Below are 23,541 nucleotides of genomic sequence, written 5' to 3'. Positions count from 1 at the left end.
TCAAATTACATGTCAGAATCGAGAGGGCTTAAATCATATTCTCCAGGTCTTACAGTGTTTGTATATTACATCATAACACCTCCTTTTCTAGTAATATTTAATTTATAGGTGCCATAAACATATAAACCTATAAATTACCAATTATCCTATCACCTAAAATTTAATCACAGAACACAATAATGAACTAAACATTTCAAGACTTCTGTATTTAAACACATACCTACATTGTGTCTAAAATATCTGAGGTTTTGTCATCACCAGATGATAATGAAGATCATTAAATCATCCTTAGAAAGGTACTAGATCCTTTTTCCAACATACAATTTAAACCACAGTCTCCATACAGGAGATCCCACTAAATATACAGGATTTTGTTCTATAATTTTGCTTAGTCAAAGTATGACATACCTCAAAGATGTTTTATACAGGCAATATTTGTTTTTCTTTTATTCTGAAAACCCGAACTGAGCTTGGAAAACCTAGACCTATATGGTAATGTAATATTAAATCTATGTAAGATTTGACACACAGTGTGCAATGGTATCAGCTCACTCACTTCAGTGCTGGCTTCTTGTGAACACAGTAATGAAACTTAAGTTCATTAAAGCAGTTAATTTCTCACCAGATGACTACTCATCAACTCTGTGGTGAGTGAACTGGTTAAAATTAATCACTTGCTGTTCCTGTTTTCAAATTACCTCTTCCTATGATACCAAAGTATGCACAAGTATTTTATCTTCACCTCTGGAGGGAATTAAGTTACAGTATATGTTGCAATATGATGACTAACCTCTGGTACTAGCTTCCTTGCTTGAAGGCAAGCATTCACCCAAGCAACAGATACAATCCACTTCTTCTTGACTAATGCAAGCAGGTACTTTAGTGTTTTATCTGCCATCATGGTATCAGAGGCCTTCACTACAAGGTGTGTTGTATGCGACTCAAATTTATTCGAGAATTCTGCTCCCAACAATTTTGATAATGCCTTCACTCTGGCAATTAACCCTGTGTGCAAACCACTACACACAAAAGAGAGTTTTCTAGGAGGTGGTTTGAGAGTTGATACTTGGAGTGATGACTGAGGCAGTATGTGCTTATAGACATCTGCTGCTATGTTGCTGCTCTTTGCTGCGACTGACGATTTATTTAATATACCTGGTGTTGTATCTTTATCTCTTCTCATCATGGGTGAAGTTGATGGTGTATTTACTTGTGGAAGTCGAAGAACAAATTGCTTAGATGTTGGACATGTCATATGAGATTTGACATCAGTCTTAACAGCAGTCTGGTATTTAGGTGGGCTAGTTTCTTTACGCTGGATTTCCATAGAATTAATAACAGAAGGACTTCTGGTAGGTAAAATGCAATTAGAATCTGGATTATGCAGTACACTTCTCTTCCCAGTGTTCTGCACTGCTGAAAATGGAGTTGCAAGATTGACTTGGTCTACTTGTTGCAGATGCACCTCTTTGTTTTCTGCTTTGGTATCATCTTTGTGTTTGTTATCCCTGTAATAAGAAGGTTAAATAAAATTTAACAAGAGTGGAATGGTGCAATTCAATGGAATATACTGTGACGTGGATGGCGCAATGGGAAGTAGGGGTCACATGAACTCTGCGGTCTGCAAGTGATGTCACATACCCATACCCCTTCCATTACCACTCAGCACTCGGTAAACACCCTCTCCCCGCGGTTACGTGGCAGAAGAGGGACTGTGTTGTTACCAAGGGATACCACAGTTGCTACACAGCGGTAAACAACTCTTGACAGTGTTGCTAGGCAACCTGTAAAACAGCATCAGGCAACAGCGGTACCTATTACGTAACTGTTTTCTGTGTTGTCCGTGCCGAGGCTAAATAAGGAGCAGCGAACACTATTCAGTAGTTAGTAGTGAGTGACTAGTCAGTGAGTATTGAGCCAGTTACTAGAGAAAGAGTAACCAGTTAACTGCAGTCTAGTATTTGTGATACTGCTGATGGCAGTAATTGTTAGATTTTAAATTGTGTGATTGTAAGAGCGAACGTGCAATAAATTTGCTATATCAAATAAGGCATGAAGTTATTTGTCGCGTTATACACCTAACACGTGACAATACATACTATCCAAGTATGTTTTCATTTTGCACACCTCATTTGCCTTAATGTTCATTTCTTGCAGGTACATAACCGTTGTTGCACAACTAACTGCACCACAGACATAACACTGTACAGAGTATGAAATTATGTTATTAAATATTCACTATACAAAACAAGGAGTTCCAGACGAAATCTGTTAAGCCTATGAAGAGTACTAATTTTTAGCAAGTTACACCATGTAGTCTGGTAGATCTTTATTGTATGCATCCTATTGTGTATTACTACATAATACTATTACACAACCCTCAACAAAAGTAATCTGTAATAAACAAATATTAATGCAGTAATATTGATTTGTTTATTATGAATTTGTTGTGCTGATGGTTGTATAACAGTACTATACAGTCAATCTCCATCTGCATGATCAAAGTGTAAGCTGAGCAAGCAAGCAGGCCACGCTGACCCTGAAGATGGAGGCAACATATTCCTCCAAAACACTGGTATGCTTCTACCAGACTACAAAGCATTACATCCCAGAAGACAATGTTCTTCACAATCACTGCCATGGGAACCTAAGATCTTTCATAAAGCTTACTTTCCTAATACACAGACTTCCAGTTCTATAAATTGTATGATACCAGTGTTATATTTAGGCTGCACAAGTTGAAATATTTTATTTAATTGCAACTAACTATATCACAGACTGCTGCTACCACCATGGTGCCGGTGGTGGCAGCAACAACAGCAGCAGTACCCTAGGAAAGTACCAATTTTTTTAATTGATTGGATATAGCCTCCAAGTTACACACTGAGCCATGTTTGTAACTGCTGATTTATAAACAATATTCCACATATAATGTTTAAGTAATAATATTGCATATCCTTGTTCCAGTGACCCATTAGATTCACTGTCAAACAAAGCTAAAGAAAATTTCTGCACAACTGTTATGCCAATCAATGGACTTTGTCCATCATCCGGTATTCTAGAAACTAGAAAACACGACATTTCAGAAACTGAATCTGTTTCCATCCTCAGGTGAGGGGGGGAAGACACCTACTTAGTTGGGTCCCTTAGAAAAGAGCTAACGTCAATCACTGTCAGTGTAGATGGACTAAAGCTTAGGTCTAAGGTAAAATGTAACATAAATAAGAGGTCAAAGAAAAAGAAAGTTACATTGTGAACTAGACCAAACATTGAGAAGATGTATACTAACAAGATTATGGAAATGAAGTACAGAAACAATAAATACACCTGGGTCATTAACGGAGCTGGTAAGTTATAGAGAACTGGGGGAAAAATTTGTACTCATACATCAATAAATTAGTTTTCCTTGAGAAAGATATCTCTGGTTTTACTAATGTTGAGTTTCATGAAGTTATCGGTACAACAACTTCATACAAAATAAATGTCAGATAGTACACAAAATTTGGTATCAGCAAACATAAGGTACCTAGATTAGTTAATTACTTGTATGTTACATCATTAATGAACATGTTGAAAAGCTGAGGGCCCTAAACAGATCCTTGTGGAACACTGGAAAACACTCCAAAAGGTGATGAAAGAATTCCAAAAACATGAACTTGAAATTGTTTGTTGATCTTTTACTATTAAACAAGTTTACATAACCATAAGTCCAATAGTATTAAGCTTGTAAAGAAGCAAGGTATGACAGCCAAGATCAAATGTAGTAAGATCAAAATAAATGGCATCAGCTGGACACTGCAAACTAAAAAGGTCATAAAACAAAGACAAATTACCAGATTGGTGATGATATATTTAGATTAGTGAAATTATGCTGATGACGACAACGGAGCAGCATTTGAATTCTTGACAAAGTACCTTATGATGCAAAGGGCATAATATTAAATGGAAATAAAGTGTACTGCCTACGAACCAAGTTCTGTTTGCAGTAATTTCCTTTTTTTGTGTTGGCTCCACAAAATCATCCTCTGACTCACTTTCACTGTTGTCACACACAGTTTCAAGATGTGTATTATGTACAGGTCTAGTCTCTGTCACTTTCTGCAGTTCAGCCTTGCATTCCTTTATCTCAGCCTCCAGATTGTGAATATCAGCCTGAAAAATTAAATTCCTATTTAATGAAAACAAATATATGGGAAAGATCACTGAGAAATGTAAAAGGAAACATATGTTGAGTTAAATGTGGCTGTAAAAGTATAGTGAACTGGTAGAAATCCAAACCAGAATTTATCTGGCTAATAAGAAAAAGTATGAAGAAAGCAGTCTTCTGGGATTTTGCACCGTGTACCTGTGGTGTTAACCGACGTTTCGGAGGAACGCATCGCCTCCATCTTCAGGGTAGAAGAAAAAATATATAAGAAATCTGCAAGCAAAGAGACCGTGAGAACCGGTAAAAGCAGACTGCTTGTTGCAGTTATGAAATGTAAACATGTTCCCAGGAAAACACAAATTGTATACGTGCAAAACCTGGAAATTTTCCTAATATGCAGTCAATGCCCTAAATCAGTTTGAGAGGAAAAGCTTAATGATTTTTGAAACAGTAAAAGGTGGTTAGTGGAGAATGAGATATGGTGGCATATAGTCCTGCTGCTACACAAAGACCTTGAAACAAACCGCTGGTAATTATATGTTTGGAGCTATACAGATATTTACATATCTAGGAACCTGTCAATTGTAATAATGATATTACTCAGGAAATTAATAAATGTCATGAGCAACAATTCAATTTTTTGTAATGCAACATGATTTATTATTGACAAACCAAATACACCACCTCAATCTACAGACCTTTCTTTATTTTTCCACATAATCGCCACTTCTTTGTACACATTTCTCCCAGCGTTCTGGGAGTTTGAAAATTCCCCTTCTCAAAAATTCCAATTCAGCCATCCGAAGACACTGATGCACTGCTTTCTGAATTGCCTCCATTGTCTCAAAACATTGTCCACGCAGCTGATCCTTCACAAATCCAAAAAGATGGTAGTCGGAGGGCGCCAGATCAGGGCTATAGGAGGGGTGTGGAAGAACTTCCCACCCCATCTTTGCAATTGCTTCCAATGTGAGGCAAGTGGCATGGGGGCGAGCGTTGTCATGCAGGATGATGTTTCGTCCTGGACCTTTATCGCGCAATGCACAACGGAGCTTGTGCAGCGTCTGGACATAACGAGCAGCATTAATGGTTTGCCCAGGTTCCAGGAATTCAACCAGAATAAATAAACCACTCTGCATCCCAGAAGACTGTGCCCATCACTTTCACAGCTGATGGCACTGTCTTTGCCTTCTTTTTTGATGGAGAATGCAAATGGTGCCATTCCATACTCTGCCGTTTCGTTTCAGGCTCGAAATGGTGAAACCAGCTTTCGTCACCTGTCACAATACAGAGCAAAAAATCATTGCCTTCGTGTCGATATCTCTGCAGCAGTTCTGAGGTGATGGCTTTTCGCTGACCTTTGTCATCTTTGGTCAATAACCGCGGGACCCAACGAGCACAAACTTTCCTATAGCCCAAGCTTTCAATCATCTCCTGTACTGCACTGTGCCCTATTCCAAGTTTTTGGGCTATTGTGTCCACAGTCATATGCCTGCCATCTTCAATGATCTCATCCACTCTTTCCTTACGTTCAGTTGAGGCTGTTCGAGGACGATCACTCTGAGGCTCATCTTCGATGCTGGTGTTCCCATCTTTAAAATGTTTCACCCATCTTCGAACACTGCTCGCACCCATGCACACACTTCCATAAGCACGCTGAAGTCTCTCGTGAATTTCTGCAGCAGGGATTTACTCTTTCACAAGAAATTCAATGACAGCACGCTGGCGAAATGACATATCGTTGTCAGCCATTTTGTTAGGAGGGATACTGGTCATGTGATGCAAGCTATTGACGTCACAAGACACTCAAGGTTAACACAGCAGCTGGTTCCAACTACCACCGTACTCTCTTTCATCTGCTGTTCCCAGGGTGCATGCGAAAAAAAGTTGCTCATAACTTTCGGTACGACCTACATAAATTTTGGCAGTTAATATATATTTTTATGGATTAAAGAACCAATTAAAATCACACATATTTTCATGGAAAAGTAAAATCATATTATATAAGACATCAATCAGCCTATCTTTGAGAGAAAAGTTTCAAGGTCCATATATGGCCCAATCAAAGGAAACAATGAATGGAGAATCAGGTACAGTTATGAACCATGTGCTTTGTATGAGAACATGGATATTATAACCCTTATGAAAGTGGGTAGGTTGAAATGGGCTGGTCATGTTGTTCAAATGAACATGCTATGACCTATGAAAAGTATTCTTAATGCAAAACCAAAAGGTGGAAGAAAATAAAGGCTTGAATTGAAATGGGAAGATGTAGTGGACAATGGTGTTAAAGTTACTGGGGAAAGAAAGTGGAAAAACACAGCCATGAATAGATAAATCTGGCAGAATCTTCTGAGAAAGACTATGCCTCAGAAAGGACTGTTTTGCCAATGAAGATGATGATGGTGTGTTCTGGGATGATGGAATTTATTTTTGTTTCTGGTTTATTTTCCTCCTGAATCTTAGGTTCTCACAGCAGTGACTATGAAGAATGTAGTCGTCTGGTTTCTAATACTGTGTAGTTCACAGAATTTGATGATTCAGATTATCACACTGTTTTTATTTTCAGGGTCAAAGAGTAAGCCAAGAAAGACACTAGCATAAGCAGGCAGCAAGCTGAGCTCAGTTAAGTCAAGTTTTCTCCAAACTATGTGGTGTTACAACCTAGAGGATCTGTTCGCTTTATGTTGAATGAATGAATGAATGTATAAGGGGTGGGCCTTCTCAGCCTTGCACTGTGACCTACGGTGATCTATTGTGCTTTTCGCTTTATGTTCCTCTCCTTTTTATTAATTCCCAATGGATAAAGCTGGACAGGAAACAAAAAATATATTACCTTAAAACTTCTGTCAATTTCTATTATTGTTCTGCCATCACACTGCTTGTACAGTTATGTTATATGTTATGTATTAAATATTATGTGTTTTTTTGTTGATCAGGCACAACTTTGTTGTTGTTGTTGTTGTTGTATGTACCTGACAATGGCAAATATACTGAAAATGATAAGATACTTATTTTCAGTATTTGACCCATCAACAAGTACCATAAACCTATCCCTCAATTGACTAAGAACATTTACAGGACTACTATTTATCCCATTCAGAATGTAATTAATTTTATCATGCCATGCAGTAATATGAAATTTACTGATAACAAAACTTAACAATGAATTGAAAAACATATAGCAGCAAATACATGACACATACAGAAACACTGTGGTGATGGAAAAATAACATTATGTCACACACAATATGATGCTAAGATATAATATTTTGTCAACTTCACTGATATTATTAATATTTCACTTTATAATTCATTCATTATTTCCTCAAGACAAACTTTAGAGACTATAAGAATTGCAGAAGTACCTACCTGGATTTTATTCCTTTGCTGTGTACAAAGGCTTTCACTGTCAGTGTCAATTGTTGTATTGCCTAAGAAACTCTCCTTCACACGCCTCCTTCTAGGCTCTGCTCCTGATTTACTCACCACCAGCTCACATGTCATCCTGCTGCCTGGTTCTGAGTCAGCAATAACTGGTGGTGGTGTAAATATTGTAGGTGACTCTTTCCCCCTTTCCTTATCACTGTCATTGCCCCCTTTCATCTTGCGCTTCCTTGTTTCTACCAGATCAGCTTCAATATTTGCCATTAACCTCGCCATTAGTTCTTCTGAATTAGGCACATCTTCTCCCAACCACTTGTCATCAACCTGAGGAGTCAGACTGACATTAGCTTCTTCAGGTGGTGTCAGGAGGTTAATAACATCTGTGGAGGTGTCAGCATATTCATTATCTGGGAGCACATCATTATCTTTGCCTTCTCCTAAGGCTTTACTAAGTGATGTGTGACATGGCTTCTTCATTTCCCTGGGCTCTAAATCTAACATGTCACTCAATTCCCTATCATCAGGTGCAAGATCTAAAGAGATGGCCGCCTCTCGGATTCTCTTATTTGATTTCTTGTGTAATTTCTCAACATCTCCTTCCCTGTCTTCTATATTTACATCCAGACATGGATTTGACAGCTTCGGAATATCATTTGGAGAAAATTTAAGTTGTCTGCTTACTTTTCTTGATTTCTTCCTGCTCTTCTCTTCGTAAGTATTACTGCAGTCAATTGGCTTATATCTGCTTGGTTTAGAATTTAGGTCTTGTATAAGGTGCTCTGTAGAACCATCTCTCTTTGATTCAATCACTTCAGTTTTTTGGTGTGAGTCTGTATTTCTTTCCTCATTATTTGGATTACTATCTTGATGATCTTGAACATCAGATACTGCTTCCTGATTGGTATCAGTATCATACAGATCTTCAATACTATCAAGTATTTTTCCATTATTCGATTCCTGTACAATGGATATACTCAGACCAGAGTGTTTTGCCAAATTTGAAGATAATTCTGGAGACTTCTCTGGGACCTGACTTCCATTACCTGATGTCCTAACATGCTGAATTTTAATAGTTGTTGCTGTGCTGAACTGAGAACTAGATATTTCATGATCCACTTTATAAGCTGGCTCACTGTACCTACCATGATTCCTGAACACTAAAGTTCTATCCATACCAACATCATCCTCTGCGACGTGATCTTTCACGTCACTGACTGCAAGCATTCTGTCAACACTGAGGGGTTCACTTATTCCACACGTTTTTAAACAGTGTTCAGGTTTAGCGTATTTGCTTGAATCTACTGGAGTTTTCTGTATGGTTGAAGGATGACATAATGGAATAGCACATGGAAAAGAATATGTGCTGTCACAACTATCAGGAACAAAATTTTCACCATCTTCTTGAGTATCTGTTCTTGTGGGAGTAGTAAGCTGGACAAACTTTGGATTCTCTCTAGGAGTGATCTGAATTTTGGCATCAGTTACATCTGAGCTGTGACAAGGATTAAGAAACTGTGGACTAGTCTGTGTTCCAGTTTCATAGCAAATCCCTGATGATGATCTTCCTGTTGCACCAGACTGCACTCCTATGCTATCAACTGAACTACATGCTTGAAATGTTTCTGAAAACGCATTCTTTCTTCTTGGCGCTAACGAACCAAGAAGCACAAACTTTGTGAAATTTCTTAAAGATTTTAGTCTTCCATATTTTATGAAAGGAATGTGGATTTCATTTGGGTGGTTATTCACAAGATCAATTGAACTATTATGTTGTGACTGAATGTCTGTCTGATGACAGTTTTTTGTTTTTATTTCCATGGGCTCTGTGTTCATTACCTGAGGCTGAACGCCTGTAAATGTACCCTTGGTTGAATATGTTTCGCAGTGTGAGTTCTTGGGTACTTCTGTAAAATTAACTCCTACATCTGATGACATTACTGACACCTTCTTTTGATCACATTTCTTTGACAATACAAAATCCTGCAGGTGTTGTTTGCTTGCTGCTAGTAAAGGATTTACTGCCTTGCACTCTCCCTTCCCTTGATGAATAATTAACTGCTTTGAATCAAGACTACCATTCTGTCCTGTTTCAAATGATACTTCAGTCTGGTTATTCAGATCCTTTGATGACATATCTGCAGGTTCTGTTAAAGGTTCAGTAGATCTACTGATTTTGATGCAATCTTCTCTACTTACTTTGATAATCTGACCCATCATATGAGTCTGTTCCATATTTTCTAAAGTTTCTTCATTTGCTGCAGAGCTCTCAGACTCTTGAACCATTAATACATTCCCCATACTCATGTCAGTCACTGGATTCTTCATATTATCATGATCTCTGATATGGCTATCCTGATTATGTTCAATGTTTTTAACAGTTTCTTCACAAGCCATGTTGCTGTTATGATTGTGGACTGTTAATACATTCTCTTTATTCATGTCAACCACCAGATTCTTCAGGCTGCAATAATTATCTTTGCTGTGACTACCCTGATTATGTTCATCATTTTCTGTATCTTCTTCGTAAGCCAGGGTGCTTTCAGATTCTTGGACTGTTAATATATTTTCCTTACTGCAAACCACTGAATTCTTCATCTTGTCATTATCTTTGTTGTAACTATCCTGAGCATCTTTGTCATCTCCATCTAGCTTTGTAATGCCAGACATGATCTGCTCATCACCTCCAATACACTGATGCTCCAGCTGATCATCAGCTTCTAAAGAGGAGACAATCATACCGATCAGTTTCTTCCTCTGGCAAGATTTGGGACTGTCCTGTGTCCCTACTGATTCACTAAAAGCATCAGAACCAAAACTTCTAAATTTCTTTACAGTCACATCTTTCACAGTTTGAGGTATAATTGTTTCTGTAGACACTTCAGCTACATTTTCAGTAGAAGAATCACATCCAATTTGGGATTCTAGATTCGCAACTATTTTTGACATCATCTTAACCCTGTTCATTGCTTCAGGACTGTTAAATGCTATCACAGGAATGCCAACAAAACTGTCTGAATCCTCAATTGTTGGAACCGGTGATATTACTTCACTGGTAATATCTGGTTTCTTAGGTATTTCACTTACTGATGCTGAATGCCTCTTTGGTATACATACTTCACCTCCGCTCACATTCAGTGCTTTAAGTTCTGGTTTTTTAAACCTCTCAAAATCCTTTTTTGATTGTGAAATGCGAGACCAGCCTGGTGACCATGAACAAATAGTTGTGTTCACAGCTGGGTGATCTAAATTTATTTTCTCATCAACAAAGTCATTAGCTACTGGACAAATAACATTTTCCTTACCAGTGGGTGCCTTATCTGATGACAAACATGTAACATATTCATCCTTTGATTTATTGTTTGTGTCTTTATAAATAGAAGGTCCTTGCTTCATATTATCAGTACCCAAATCTACAATATTTGTGGTAAGATTTAATTTCTTAGCTGGACTAAGAGGTGGATTCTTTACATGATCCTCATTCTGCAAATTATGTTTACTGACCTCTTTGAAACCAAAACCAAAAGCCTCCAACTTTCCATTCCTCCTAGGGCAAATTCCGCTAGATTTTGATCTGCTTTTCTGTCCACAGCTACTCTTGGTCTCTCTTACTTTAGTAGGAAGATTACCACAACTGTTGCCCCTAGTTTTTCTCCTACTCACTTGTGTAAGTTCTTGATTCACTTGGTTGGTTACTCCCCACTCTTCATCACTGCCAGAAGAAAAATCTATGTCACTCATAGATTCTGTAGTGCTTCCATCATTATTCTTGTACATTAATGGAACATCTAATGGTGTTCTGAATAGACATACATCATCATCACTGCTGTCATCACCAGTAGCTACCTTTCTAGCTATTGCTTCCACAGTTTTTGCTGGTTCAGATTTGCAAGTATCAGCTACAAGGTTATCAAATGTATCATTGATGTCAACAGGGCATATGAATGTAATATCAAATACAGGAGGACTGTTACAAGTAGCTTTATTCTTTCCGCCAGTACTTGTATTATTGCCCTTCTCAAAAGACGGACCACATGTTTGAAAATGTTTACTTTCTCTTTCCTTAACTGCCACTTTACCTTTCACTTTCTTTTTGGGCACTGTTCTTATTTTCTGACTACTAACAAATGTGTATGGATCACCTTCAGCACTCTGACCCTCTCTGACTCTTTCACATAATTTTCTATTATTTCCATTGTCAATCCTGGAAGTAAATATTCTCTTCTCACTGGAAGCTTGCTTCACATTGTCATGTGAACTAGCCAAAGGGCTCTGAAATGCTGCCACATCTGCTTTCCTTGGGGCTACGTAAAACTGTCGTTGTGAGACAGATACTAGATCTATCTCATCTTCCATACCTCTATGAACATCAGCAGTAATTGTAACATTATTTGATTCAGAAGGCTCTACTGTGTCCTTATGAAACTCATCTCCATTCTTCTGCAACCACTGCTGAACCTTCTCCATGGGTGGAACATTCAGCTTGTCAACTTTACTCTCCTCCGCAAGTAATGCTATGTCTCTAGCTATGAAACTTGGAGGTTCAGCCTGACTGACAGATAAAAAGTCTACATTATCATCCCTGCTGTCACGTTTTCCTGGGTATGAATGTTTATACCTTCTCAACCAGTGTTCTTTAGAAGTAGTTACTGTAGGGTTGGTAACCTTCTGAGATGACGCTTCATACTGTGTTCTAAGTATTTCTTGGGGTTTCTGGTGAAATTTTGGAGAAGCAATGACTGCTTCACATGTTGAAGAAGGTAGCTTCCTATGTGATGTAACTGAAATTAAGAACAAGATGGGAACATTATACCTTAAACAAAATTAAAAATCACCAAAAACAACTTGAACATTGCAACAAGCCACGATACCCAAAAATAAAAGCCAATACTTGAAAAACATTCAGCATTTAGTAACTGCCCAATTGCCCATGCATGTGGTATAGCTCAGTAAGTACAGTGACGGCCTATGGGTTGGATGACCAGTGTCAGACTTGGGGAAGGGGCACAGATTTCTCTCTATTCCAACAAGTCTAGACCAGTTTCCTATCCAGTGGATATTGGGAGTTTTTCCCCAAGAACCAAAGCAACCTGGGAATGAAGTGACAACTTATCCCTACTAGTGCCAAGGTTAAGAATGCATGGAACCAGGCCTTCATATACCTTCTTGATGTCACGCTTAATTAAGCTAGGACACAACTTTACCTTTTACCTTTAGATGTATTTTTCTTTTTTATATTTCGTACACACATTCACTTTCTGTTCTCATGAACTTAATAGATTTATGTTCGAGACCATTCTCCAAAAACAGGATGAAAATCCTGGGTTCAGCCATTTTATGATACATTTAGCATAACTGTAATATAAGATGGATTTTAATCAATTAAGATTATTCTAAATTTAGGAGTATGAAAACATTTTCAGCAATAACAAACTGAATGCAGCAGAGTCCTTCATGAGAAGCCAGTAGCTACTCAACTTCTCAATAAATTCCCCACCTCTGATGAGGGCAACAGCAAGAAGACATTCATTATACATACAAAACATTTCATTTCATGCTTGCTCTCAGCATACAAAATATAGTAAGAAATTTATGGTGCCTACTTTCATCCATAAGAAGTCAGCCGAATTTATATTGACATAATGGCTGATGAAGAGGTCATTGCTCCGTAATGAGTCAATTAACACATTTTCACACAAATAAATAAATAATCAACAACGGAGGAATTCTTGGAAGCAGTGTTCTCTATGTGGTCTGTGCCAAGATTATATAAGTTGAACTCTGTGTGGAGGTGGGGTCAAATACCCCCATCGTGACCCTGAGAGTTGTAGGAGGCAATGAAAAGAGAAGTCTCAAGTGTGAGACAGTAAAATATGGCCGCAAGTTCCAAGGGACTCGGACCCGAGAAAGACTGCACTGGGAAGGGCCAGCAGATACAAAAGACAAAGCCGTCCTCATGTCAGAGAAGGGGCCACGCAAAAACAAGACCATAACTGCCAAACAGTAAAAAATACTCGACACCAAGACTTACTGACTGACTGGCTGACCATCAGTTGCAATGTGACTTTAACTTTGTTGAAAGTTGAAGACCAGTTGTAAGCCAGCAGAAAAAGCTCCACTGCTGGAAGCTGTAACCTGGCAATGGCTAGTAAAGACACAGAAGACTTAGCATGTGCTGCAGTGAGAAGTAGAGTGTGCAAATTAGTGACAGCATTATAATTATTTATAGTTACAATTTATGTGTGTTCAATAAATCCAAACCTCATGTCTAGCCACTAACACATGACAATACATTAATAATTACACAATTAAGTGTTCTTTGTATGGCTTTGGCTTCTGGGAATCACAGTGTAGAACACTGAAATTTTCCATCACATCCCAGTTGCCATCTTCAGGATTAATATCTCTCTGGGGGTTTTAGAAGCTCTTATGTAGATCTTAGCAGCAAGTCAGAGGTGAAACTTTGATTGGAAGACACAAAGTGGGGTGTTATTCAATAAGGAACGACCATATAGTTAGTGAAAAGAGGACATGAAAATGTTTCAGTAACCAAGTGATTAATGGAAGGTGACAAAAATGCTTTGGCAACCAGGTGGTCCTGAAAAGAGGTGATGCAAAATCAACAGCTCTGTGTTCAGGTAAAAGGTATGTTTTAGCTACTATGTGATCAGGAACAGAAGTGCTGAAGAAATTTTTAATGTCCATGTGAATAAGGGAAAAGGTAATTTCCTCTTCTGTTTCTTATATCTCTCCCCCCCACCCCATGTCTCCCCCTCTTCTAGGGGATTAGGAAAGGAGGCAATGAAAAAAATTTATAGTGCCTACCCAGTATGTAAGTCTGCACAGGTTATATTCTGTGATTTTTCAGAGCAGGTGGCTGAGTAGTAATTTTGAAGGGAAAGAGGTGAAGCCAAGTCTGTATCCATCTTCATTGTTGAAGCTGTGGGTCTTATTTTGATGATTCACCTGATAATGTGGAGATAGTAGGTCTGGATGTCGGCTATGACCTCTATTCCAGCAAAGTGATACCAAGTTTTGTCTGCAGCCCTTCATACACTCCACGAACTACTTAACAAAATGGCATTCTGCTTCAGATGCATCAAGGGCAGACACCCCTCAACTAAAATATCATGCTGTCATGGCAAGGTCTACATCAGACAAATGGGCCATCACACATCTACCAGGATTTCAAATCATATCAGAGACACCAGACTGGAGAACCAGAGATCAGCAGTAGCGAACACTCCAGAGAGGCAAATCATAGCACTGACTTCAACAGAACAGACATCATAGCCAATATCCACATCTGCCATTCCTGCATCATCAAGGAAACCATTAAAATAAGAGAACATATCCACAACTTCAGACTGAAGATGGGCACAGACTGGCTTCACTTCTTTCCCTCCAAACCTACGACTCCATCTTCATCACATAACCACTGAACATAACCCATGCAGACATAAAGAGTAGACACTATAAACTTCATCTCCTCTTTTCATATTCACATAAAAAAATTATCACCTCTTCTCTTATCCATGTGGTCACTAAAACTTCCAGTCCTTTTGACCTCAGTGTCACACAGAGGTACTGTTCTTGGAATAGCCCCACACTGCCAGAATGTTCAAGCCTAGCACGTTGTGTATAAAATGTCACAATTTCAACTATCCACCATGGCCTCATTTCGCAGCCAAAATTGAGAAGCAGCCGATAAATGACACAGATTCAGACTGCGGTACAGACAAATCTGAGTGGGGCGAGGAAGCAAGGGGCTCAGAAACCGAAGTCGACGAAGACCCATCATCTTAGTCGGCAACCTGGGGACCACCAGACCAGCATGGCAGGAGGGGTGTGAATAATTATTCCGGTGGAGCTGTGGGGTTAAATATCAATGAAGCTCCACACGTAAATAAGGATTCCACCCCTTTCTGCATTTTCATGCTCTACTTTGCATGGATTATCTGTCTGCTGGTGGAAGAGACAAACAGGTACTACCGCCAGTACCTAGACAGACTTCAAGACGGACCTTCTCCGTGGCCTGACGTGACCGATTCCGAGATGTTTCTGTTTCGAGGAATAATCATTCAAATGGGACATGACATTAGAGACAGACTGTAGAACAATTTGCCACGCCTTTCTACTCGAACACAATGAAACGTGACTGTTTTCTACACATTCTTCGTTTTCTTCATTTTGCAGACAACAATACAGAAACTGACAGGAATGCCGACAGTTATGACTGACCATGGAGAATTTAGACCATCTTCGACACACTCAATGACGCATATAAAAAATATTATAACCCTTCTGAACATTTGGCCATGGACGAGATAATTGTTAAATTCAAAGGGAGGGTGGTTTTTAGGCAGTACATTCCTAAGAAACACAAACGTGTTGGAATAAAAATCTTCAAAATTTGTGATGCCGCTGGGTATACAAGGTGTGGCAATAAAGAANTTTTTCTCTTCCCAAAAATCAAGTCTGCGCTGAAAGGGACCAGGTTCGAGTCCGTGGATGCAGTGAAAGCAAAAGCGACGCAACTCTTGAAGAGCATAACACAAGATGACCTGCAGCACTGCTTCCAACAGTGGAAAATTCGCATGGAGCGGTGTAGGGATCGGGGAGGGGACTACATTGAAGGGGATAACATTTCGACTGTCTGATTTTTTTTTAATAAAGGGTTAGAGCATGAATCCGGTTTCTTTATTGCCACACCTTGTACTTATGACATGAAGGTTTACCTAGGAAAAGACAGGACACATGCCGACCAAGACGTGACAGTTAGGGACCTATGCAGACGTATTGAGGGCGTAGGTCACAAACTGTACACAGAAAATTTCTTTTTGTCACCAGACTTGTCTGACAAACTGATGACAAAGAACATAACGTGCTGTGGGACAGTCAGACCTAATCGGAAGGGCTTTCCTGATGATTTTTGACGAAGACAATTTCGACTGAAGAAAGGTGACATCCGTGTTAGGGTGAGACAGAACTTGACAGCACTAGTTTGGAAGGACAAACATGACGTTTACATACTGACAAACATGCACTGTCCCCCAGCAGAAGGCAGTTCTGTGATGAGCATGGAAATGCCATCATGCCAGCAATTGTTGTTGACTACAACACGCACATGGGTTATGTCGACAAAGAGGACAGAATGGCAAACAGTTATAGCATCAGTCGTCGGACCTGGAAATGGACAAATAAACTATTTTTCCATCTCCTGGATCTGGCGATTCTGAACAGTTTCATCCCGTTGTCATCCTGTGGCGCGAAATTGTCACACAGAGAATTTTGACTAGCCCTTGCACGCAACATGCTGGAACATGCTGCAAGGGGTACACCTCGCCCTCAACGGTTCATGGGTCAACCTCCTGCTGTGTCATCGGCGATATCTCGATTAGAGGAGGCCACTCAACATCACTGGCCGACTTCCTCTAATAAGAGACTGAGGTGTCGTGTGTGCTCTTCATGTGGGAAACGGAGTTACATCTGGACAAAGTGCACGAAGTGCGACATCAGACTCTGCATTTCCAGATGTTTCCAACAGTACCACACGAAGGCAACATTCAGTTAGATGATGCAGGAGGGAAGACTGTCTACTTATAAAGCTGGTGCCCAAAAATAATGTAAGTAGAACAACAATTTCTATCTTAAAATTAGATTTTAAAACACTGTGTGCATGCGTGGACTGCACATATCCATACGGTGTCGCTAGGCTCTTAAAGGTTACAGAGGTCTCAGGAAAGGCCTTCAGCAGTGATATGGCCACCAACAGAAGCATATTACAGTGATAATGAAAGTGGTGTGCAGAAAGTAAAACCCTGCATGATGACAGGCAAGCTCTAAGCAAACTCCATGCAGCTAAGTGCTTCTTCAAGAGCTACCAGTAGCTCAGCTACTCAAGAATTTCACATTTTATGGAAACTGAAAGTTCAATACTGTGTTCATGAAAGTCTGTTGCTTGTCCCTATCCTGAGTCACATGAATCCAGTCCATACCATGCCATCCTATTCTCTAAGATCCACCTTAGTATTACTTTCCCACCTACGTTTAGGTCTTCTTACTGGTTCTTTCCTTGTGGCTTTCCCATCAAACCCCTGTATGCATGTCTCCTCTCCCCATGCATGCTACATTCCCTACCCATTGCATCCTCCTTGACTTAATCATTTGACAGATAAGCACACACAAGTAAAATTTAATGATTTTTTTTAGTGTTACTACATATGAGAAGTATATTACCAAAAGGAGTTTCACATGCTTCATTATAGCAGTTCATCAATTATAGCTTTCACATGGAAAAGTAAACATTTATTTTAAGTGGATTCTAAAGGGTTCAGATGCTTATGTACAACACTCAGATTCACTGAGTTTCTGGAATCTGTCCATCAACCAGTATTCTAAAAACTAGAGAACAGAATGTTTCAGAAAATGAATCCNCATATGAGAAGTATATTACCAAAAGGAGTTTCACATGCTTCATTATAGCAGTTCATCAATTATAGCTTTCACATGGAAAAGTAAACATTTATTTTAAGTGGATTCTAAAGGGTTCAGATGCTTATGTACAACACTCAGATTCACTGAGTTTCTGGAATCTGTCCATCAACCAGTATTCTAAAAACTAGAGAACAGAATGTTTCAGAAACTGGATCCATATTTTTTCTTAAATGTTGTGTTCTTTAGTTTTCAGAATACCAAACAATGGACAAAGTCCATAAACCCAGAAATTCTGAGATTTATTTTAACTTTAATGAAAGTTATATATTTTTCCAAAAACCTATCACCATTCAGAATTTCAGATTTTTACTCTGCCCATCTTTAAGTCTCCACTGCCACCACAGTACTAGTGTCAACAGTACACAAGTATCCTGTTTTCCAAATATATCTATTTAGAGATAAAATAAGAATAAGTGTTGACTTACACTTCAATTAATTATGGAAATGTCAGTTTCATGATCTCTATAAACATGATCAGATTTTGTAGCCCATGGGAATTTTGTGAAAAAAAAAACACATGACATAAAAATAGCTATAGAATGACACAGAATCTAGTGAAACAAAAAGCAGCCATGAAAATTACATAAAAACGCTGCCTAGTAAATCAAAATATAGTTAGGAAAGTTCCTCATGCAAAGATACTTCAACTAACTGTTGAAAAATTATGCTTAATTACACTTAATACCTACCCTGTGCTCATACATTTTATATATGTTTTTCACAAAAATTCATTATTTATTTAAGAGTTCATGCAAGGAGAGACATATGAATGGGGATGGTCATGACAATACCATAAGCTTATCTGTTCATACAAAAGGAAATCTGGTAAAAACAAGTTCCTACTTCTGACCACAGCAATATGGCTTTGATCCCAGGTCAGGTCACATGGGATTTGTGATGGGCAGTGACACTCTGAAGGGTATTTTGGTATTTTCCAGGTATTTTGGTTTCCCCCACCAATTCTCATTCTACCAACTGCTTTGCATTCATTAATCATCCTGTCATCAATACTATATTGTCTCGATACTGACATCAAAAACAATAAAATTAAAAACAAGGTTCATACTTACTATCAAATCCAGTGTCCCTTCCAATGCTATCGATCAGACTTTGGACCTTTCCCACTAGTTTTCCAATCTTCTCATTCTCTATAATGCTTCTTCTGTTAATTGACTTGTTGCACAAAGGACAATGGGCATTTCTTTTTGTATTTATAATTGTCATTACACACTCCCGGCAAAAAGAATGGGAGCACCTTGTACATACTGGATTCTTCAGCAGCTCTAGGCTGGAAACACAAATGTGGGAAATGTAACACACGTTCATTAGGCATTAAAAAAATCAATCACATGCTTGCGAAGTTGTATTTTCCAGTTATAATTTCAGATTTTGTGTACTTTCACATATGTGAATACTAATACAGAAACAGACTTAAAGAATCTTCCACTTACTCCACACAATTGAAATATCAAAGCCGACTAGTTGTGTTTTCTTTAGTCAAGAAAAGTAAGCCAGCACTCCTGTACTGCTGATATTAATGGTAAAAGGTAAGGTAAAGTTGTCTTTGTGCTTAACTAATTAAGTACTACGTCACAAATGCATATGGGAGAGTGCAATGCATATTTCCAAATTTTCTTGACGTTGGCACTAGCTGGAGGTGAGTGGCCAACTTCATGCCCCGGCCACTTTACCCCCATGGAAAGAGACCCCGGTACCCACTGGATAGGAGGTTGGGTGGACCAAGAGCTGGTCTAGACGCTGTGGAGAGGAGAAAATTCTTGACCCTACTGGGACTCGAATTCCGACCCCTCGGTCATCCAGCCCGTAGCCAGTTGCTATACCGACTACACTCTCCTAGCTACAATTACATTTACATTTATTTTCACTTCATGGATTCAATCAGCTCCCCGTAGGGCTGGATATAAAACATGTCACATATTACAAATTCATGATGACTACAAATCATTCATCATTTGTCCAATAAAATATATAATCAAGCCTCTCAGAGATAGCTCAAGATGTCAGGACAACACACATGGGTCATGGAAAAACCACTGTCAAATTCATGCCTTGTTATTCCATTCCACACACACTGGCAAGCTGCATCATTAAAACAGTTACATTATAAAATATTAAAATTCATAACAAAAACAGACATCAGACATACATACTACTACACTTACAACAAGCAAGTCTCAACAAAATATAATTCATGCACACAGACCATTTATTAACTCCTAACTTTTGAGCCCTCTGTATACTCAACAAATTCTTCAATAGAGTAAAATATGTTACTTTGAAAATAATTTCGTAAAACAAACCTAAATTCCTTTTTATCATTTTTTAAAACTGTGATATTTGACAGCAGTGTTAAATAGCTTGACGCCAGAATAATACACTCCTCTCTGATAGGATGATAAATGTGTTGAAGGTATGTGAAGGTCGCCATTCCTTCTGGTACCAATCACATATACAGAGTTACTGGTTTGAAACTTATCCAAATTATTAACAAATATCATCAATGAAAGCAAATATACACATGGGATTGGTAGTATGTCAAGCTTTTTAAACAGATCTCTACATGTGTGAGTTGGGCCCACTCCCATCATTATTCGTATTATTTTCTTTTGTATAACAAAGACCTTATGGCTGTCTGATGTAGTTCCCCAGTATATTATTCCATATTTCACCAATGAATGATAATATGCATAATATACAGCTTTAAGACTATTTATATTTAATATATAGGATAATTTTTGCATTAGAAAACCAACTGTGCTCAACTTGTGAAGCAAAAAATCGGTATGTCCCTTACAAGTCCGATGATTGTCTAGCTGCAAACCGAGAAATGCTATCATTTCTACTTCTTTCAGCTTTTTGTTAAAAAACAATGTATATAGAGGCTAGCTCGTAGCTGCTGTTGGGGTGAATTTTATCATTTTTGTTTTATCCAGATTTAACACTAATTTATTATTTTGAAACCACATAAACATGTGATTAAAACAACATCCAATTTTATTTTTAAATTATAGTAGTCCTTAGCTGTGCAAAGAATACTTGTGTCATCTGCAAACATAATAACTTCCGAAATCTTACTTATTTCAAGGGGGAAATCGTTTATGTATATATTGAGGAGTAAGGGCCCCAACATNTATATAGAGGGTAGCTTGCAGCTGCTGTTGGGGTGAATTTTATCATTTTTGTTTTATCCAGATTTAACACTAATTTATTATTTTGAAACCACATAAACATGTGATTAAAACAACATCCAATTTTATTTTTAAATTATAGTAGTCCTTAGCTGTGCAAAGAATACTTGTGTCATCTGCAAACATAATAACTTCCGAAATCTTACTTATTTCAAGGGGGAAATCGTTTATGTATATATTGAGGAGTAAGGGCCCCAACATTGATCCCTGAGGCACACCACATCCAACAATTTCCCAGTTAGAATAATATTTATTATTTATATAATTTAATTCCATTCTTTGCCTCCTGTATTGGAGGTAAGATTTAAGCCATTGCAATACTACACCCTGCACAATATTTATGGTAATCAAATTTAAATTAATGGCTGGGACTAAAACATTAGCCTAGGTTCAGGCACCAGCATAGATATCATATATAACAAGTGGGTGCATACCAGCATAGCTTTTATATGCCAGGATTATACTAAGAACTGTTCATCTGATTCTGACACTAGAAGTATTTCCAAGATGGGTCAATTTAGGTTTGAATGGATTCTGAATGGATCACAGAATAAATGTTTAAAAATATGTGCAAAAGTGCTTACAAAGGCCTATAACTTTGAAAACAATATTTAGGAAGACCTGTAAAGAAGATGAAAAGATTCTGTATTCCAAAACTAAGCCTAATATTAGGAGAATCATGATAGTAAACACTGTTAAAACCAGAGTGACCATGACTATTAAAAACGTCCGGTAATTTACTAAAATACACAAAATAAAATTAGTAACCGTATTGGAACATTAGTACACCAGCAGAAATATTGCAGAACTTGAATCTGTTGCAGAAATTCTGAGCCAAATCCGTAACCCAAAAGAAAACACGAAATAGCACTCAACCTCCAGAACTGAATCATTACCATACACATTTATACCACGCATGATGCACTTTAAATTAAAATACCTTCTCATATTACGCACCATATAGCGCATTGAAGACTTTTTTGGAGTATCTCTACTCCATCTGAGAGACCGCTGATTACTGTTTCGATATCATCCATTTCTCATCTTCGTTTACTTGCAAAAACACGTCTATAGTTACCATTAAAAAACATGAACCAAAAGTTTGGATGTTTTAGCGCGAAAATACCAACAAACAAAAGAATATTTTTCCGGTATCCGCCATATTAGTGGTCAGAGGTGATAGGTACTTAGTGTATCGTGCTAGTTCCGTTGGATTAGTAAAACCTGGGAGAAGTTTTCGGTGCTCCTTAGAAATTTACTGCATGATGGGCCGTATAAAAGAAATTTTCACTTAATTGAAAGCGGTGTTATGCCAAACCAGTCTAAGGCAAAAAATATATAAAATTATACAGCTTAAATTAACCCCCCATACACCACGATAGGAATATGGCACAAAAGTTCCGCCACCACGATCATACCTACCTCGTCGGAAGTTTGTAAAGTCAGCTCTGAAGACCTTAGCACTGCTAATATCGTCTTTTAGCCGTGATTCCATGCCTATAATAACATCTGAATTGTACATGTGCACTAAATTCCAGAATTTTAAAACTTCGTTATAAATACTCCTACAGTTAACCTGCAGCACAAGTACCTTTACCCCTTTATGCAGGTTCTGCAGATACAGCATAAAACCGTGTTCTAGCTTCAGTTTTCCCACTAACCAAGTTACTCTTCCTTAATCCCCATTTCGTGTAAAGTCGTCTTTTCTTTGATTGGTGAATGCTGCTATTTCCTAGTTGCCTAGTTCTGCAAATTTCATCCACCAGTCACTCCTTCGCCCTTTTGATCCACCACTATCCAGTGCACTAACCATAGCATACAGTTGTCCAGGTCAACTCCTCCCTATTCCATTTAGGTGCAGCCCATCTCTACCAAAATCCCTTTCCTCTATCCAGCTATTCTGATCCACAAAGATAATTCCTAAGGTGTTTGCTCTCCAGTTTAATCTGTCACTGAGAGCTCCAATATGCTGCCATGACACATCTCTATGTCATAATACCCCGCTCAGGTCAAGTCTGCAGTTCAGACATTTACCCTTTGCTGTAGCCACCAGCAGGTACACCTCACCCACCACAGAATCAACGATTTCTTGCTGCTGGCAAGTCATTCATACCTACATGAATAATAACAGTTTCTGGATTTCCTAGATCCTTCTTTTCTGACACTATTAGCTGCTCTGCCCTAATCACAGTGAAGCACTCCGCCATCATATCTGTATGTTCTCAATATTATATTTAAGCATCCTGTTGCACTCCATACGATAGATGATATAAACTCCGTCTCAAGTGCAAACAATATATTTGT

The 23,541-nt window shown here is 38.4% G+C and overlaps 1 protein-coding gene across 4 annotated transcripts in view; it reads right to left on the bottom strand.

The window, feature by feature from the left end:
• LOC111861670 overlaps window positions 1-23,510 on the bottom strand; it is a 79,065-nt gene extending 55,555 nt beyond the window's left edge. Inside the window, exons 1-6 of one of the 4 annotated variants that reach the window (XM_023846426.2) lie at window positions 22,660-22,670; window positions 22,195-22,305; window positions 19,099-19,316; window positions 7,520-12,312; window positions 3,971-4,152; window positions 791-1,508 (exon numbers count right to left, since the gene is read on the bottom strand). In XM_023846426.2, coding sequence (XP_023702194.1) covers window positions 791-1,508; window positions 3,971-4,152; window positions 7,520-12,312; window positions 19,099-19,316; window positions 22,195-22,274 — 5,991 coding nt within the window. In that variant the 5' untranslated portion in view covers window positions 22,275-22,305; window positions 22,660-22,670. Of the gene's footprint in view, window positions 1-790; window positions 1,509-3,970; window positions 4,153-7,519; window positions 12,313-19,098; window positions 19,317-22,177 lie in introns of those variants that run through there. The other 3 variants (XM_033750407.1, XM_023846427.2, XM_023846429.2) reach the window with 3 other exon arrangements.
• Between the last annotated feature and the right edge of the window lie 31 nt (window positions 23,511-23,541).

The sequence above is a fragment of the Cryptotermes secundus genome, unplaced genomic scaffold (assembly GCF_002891405.2).
Source record: "Cryptotermes secundus unplaced genomic scaffold, Csec_1.0 scaffold43, whole genome shotgun sequence".
Taxonomy (NCBI): domain Eukaryota; kingdom Metazoa; phylum Arthropoda; class Insecta; order Blattodea; family Kalotermitidae; genus Cryptotermes; species Cryptotermes secundus.
This window is presented reverse-complemented; position numbering and strand designations above follow the sequence as displayed.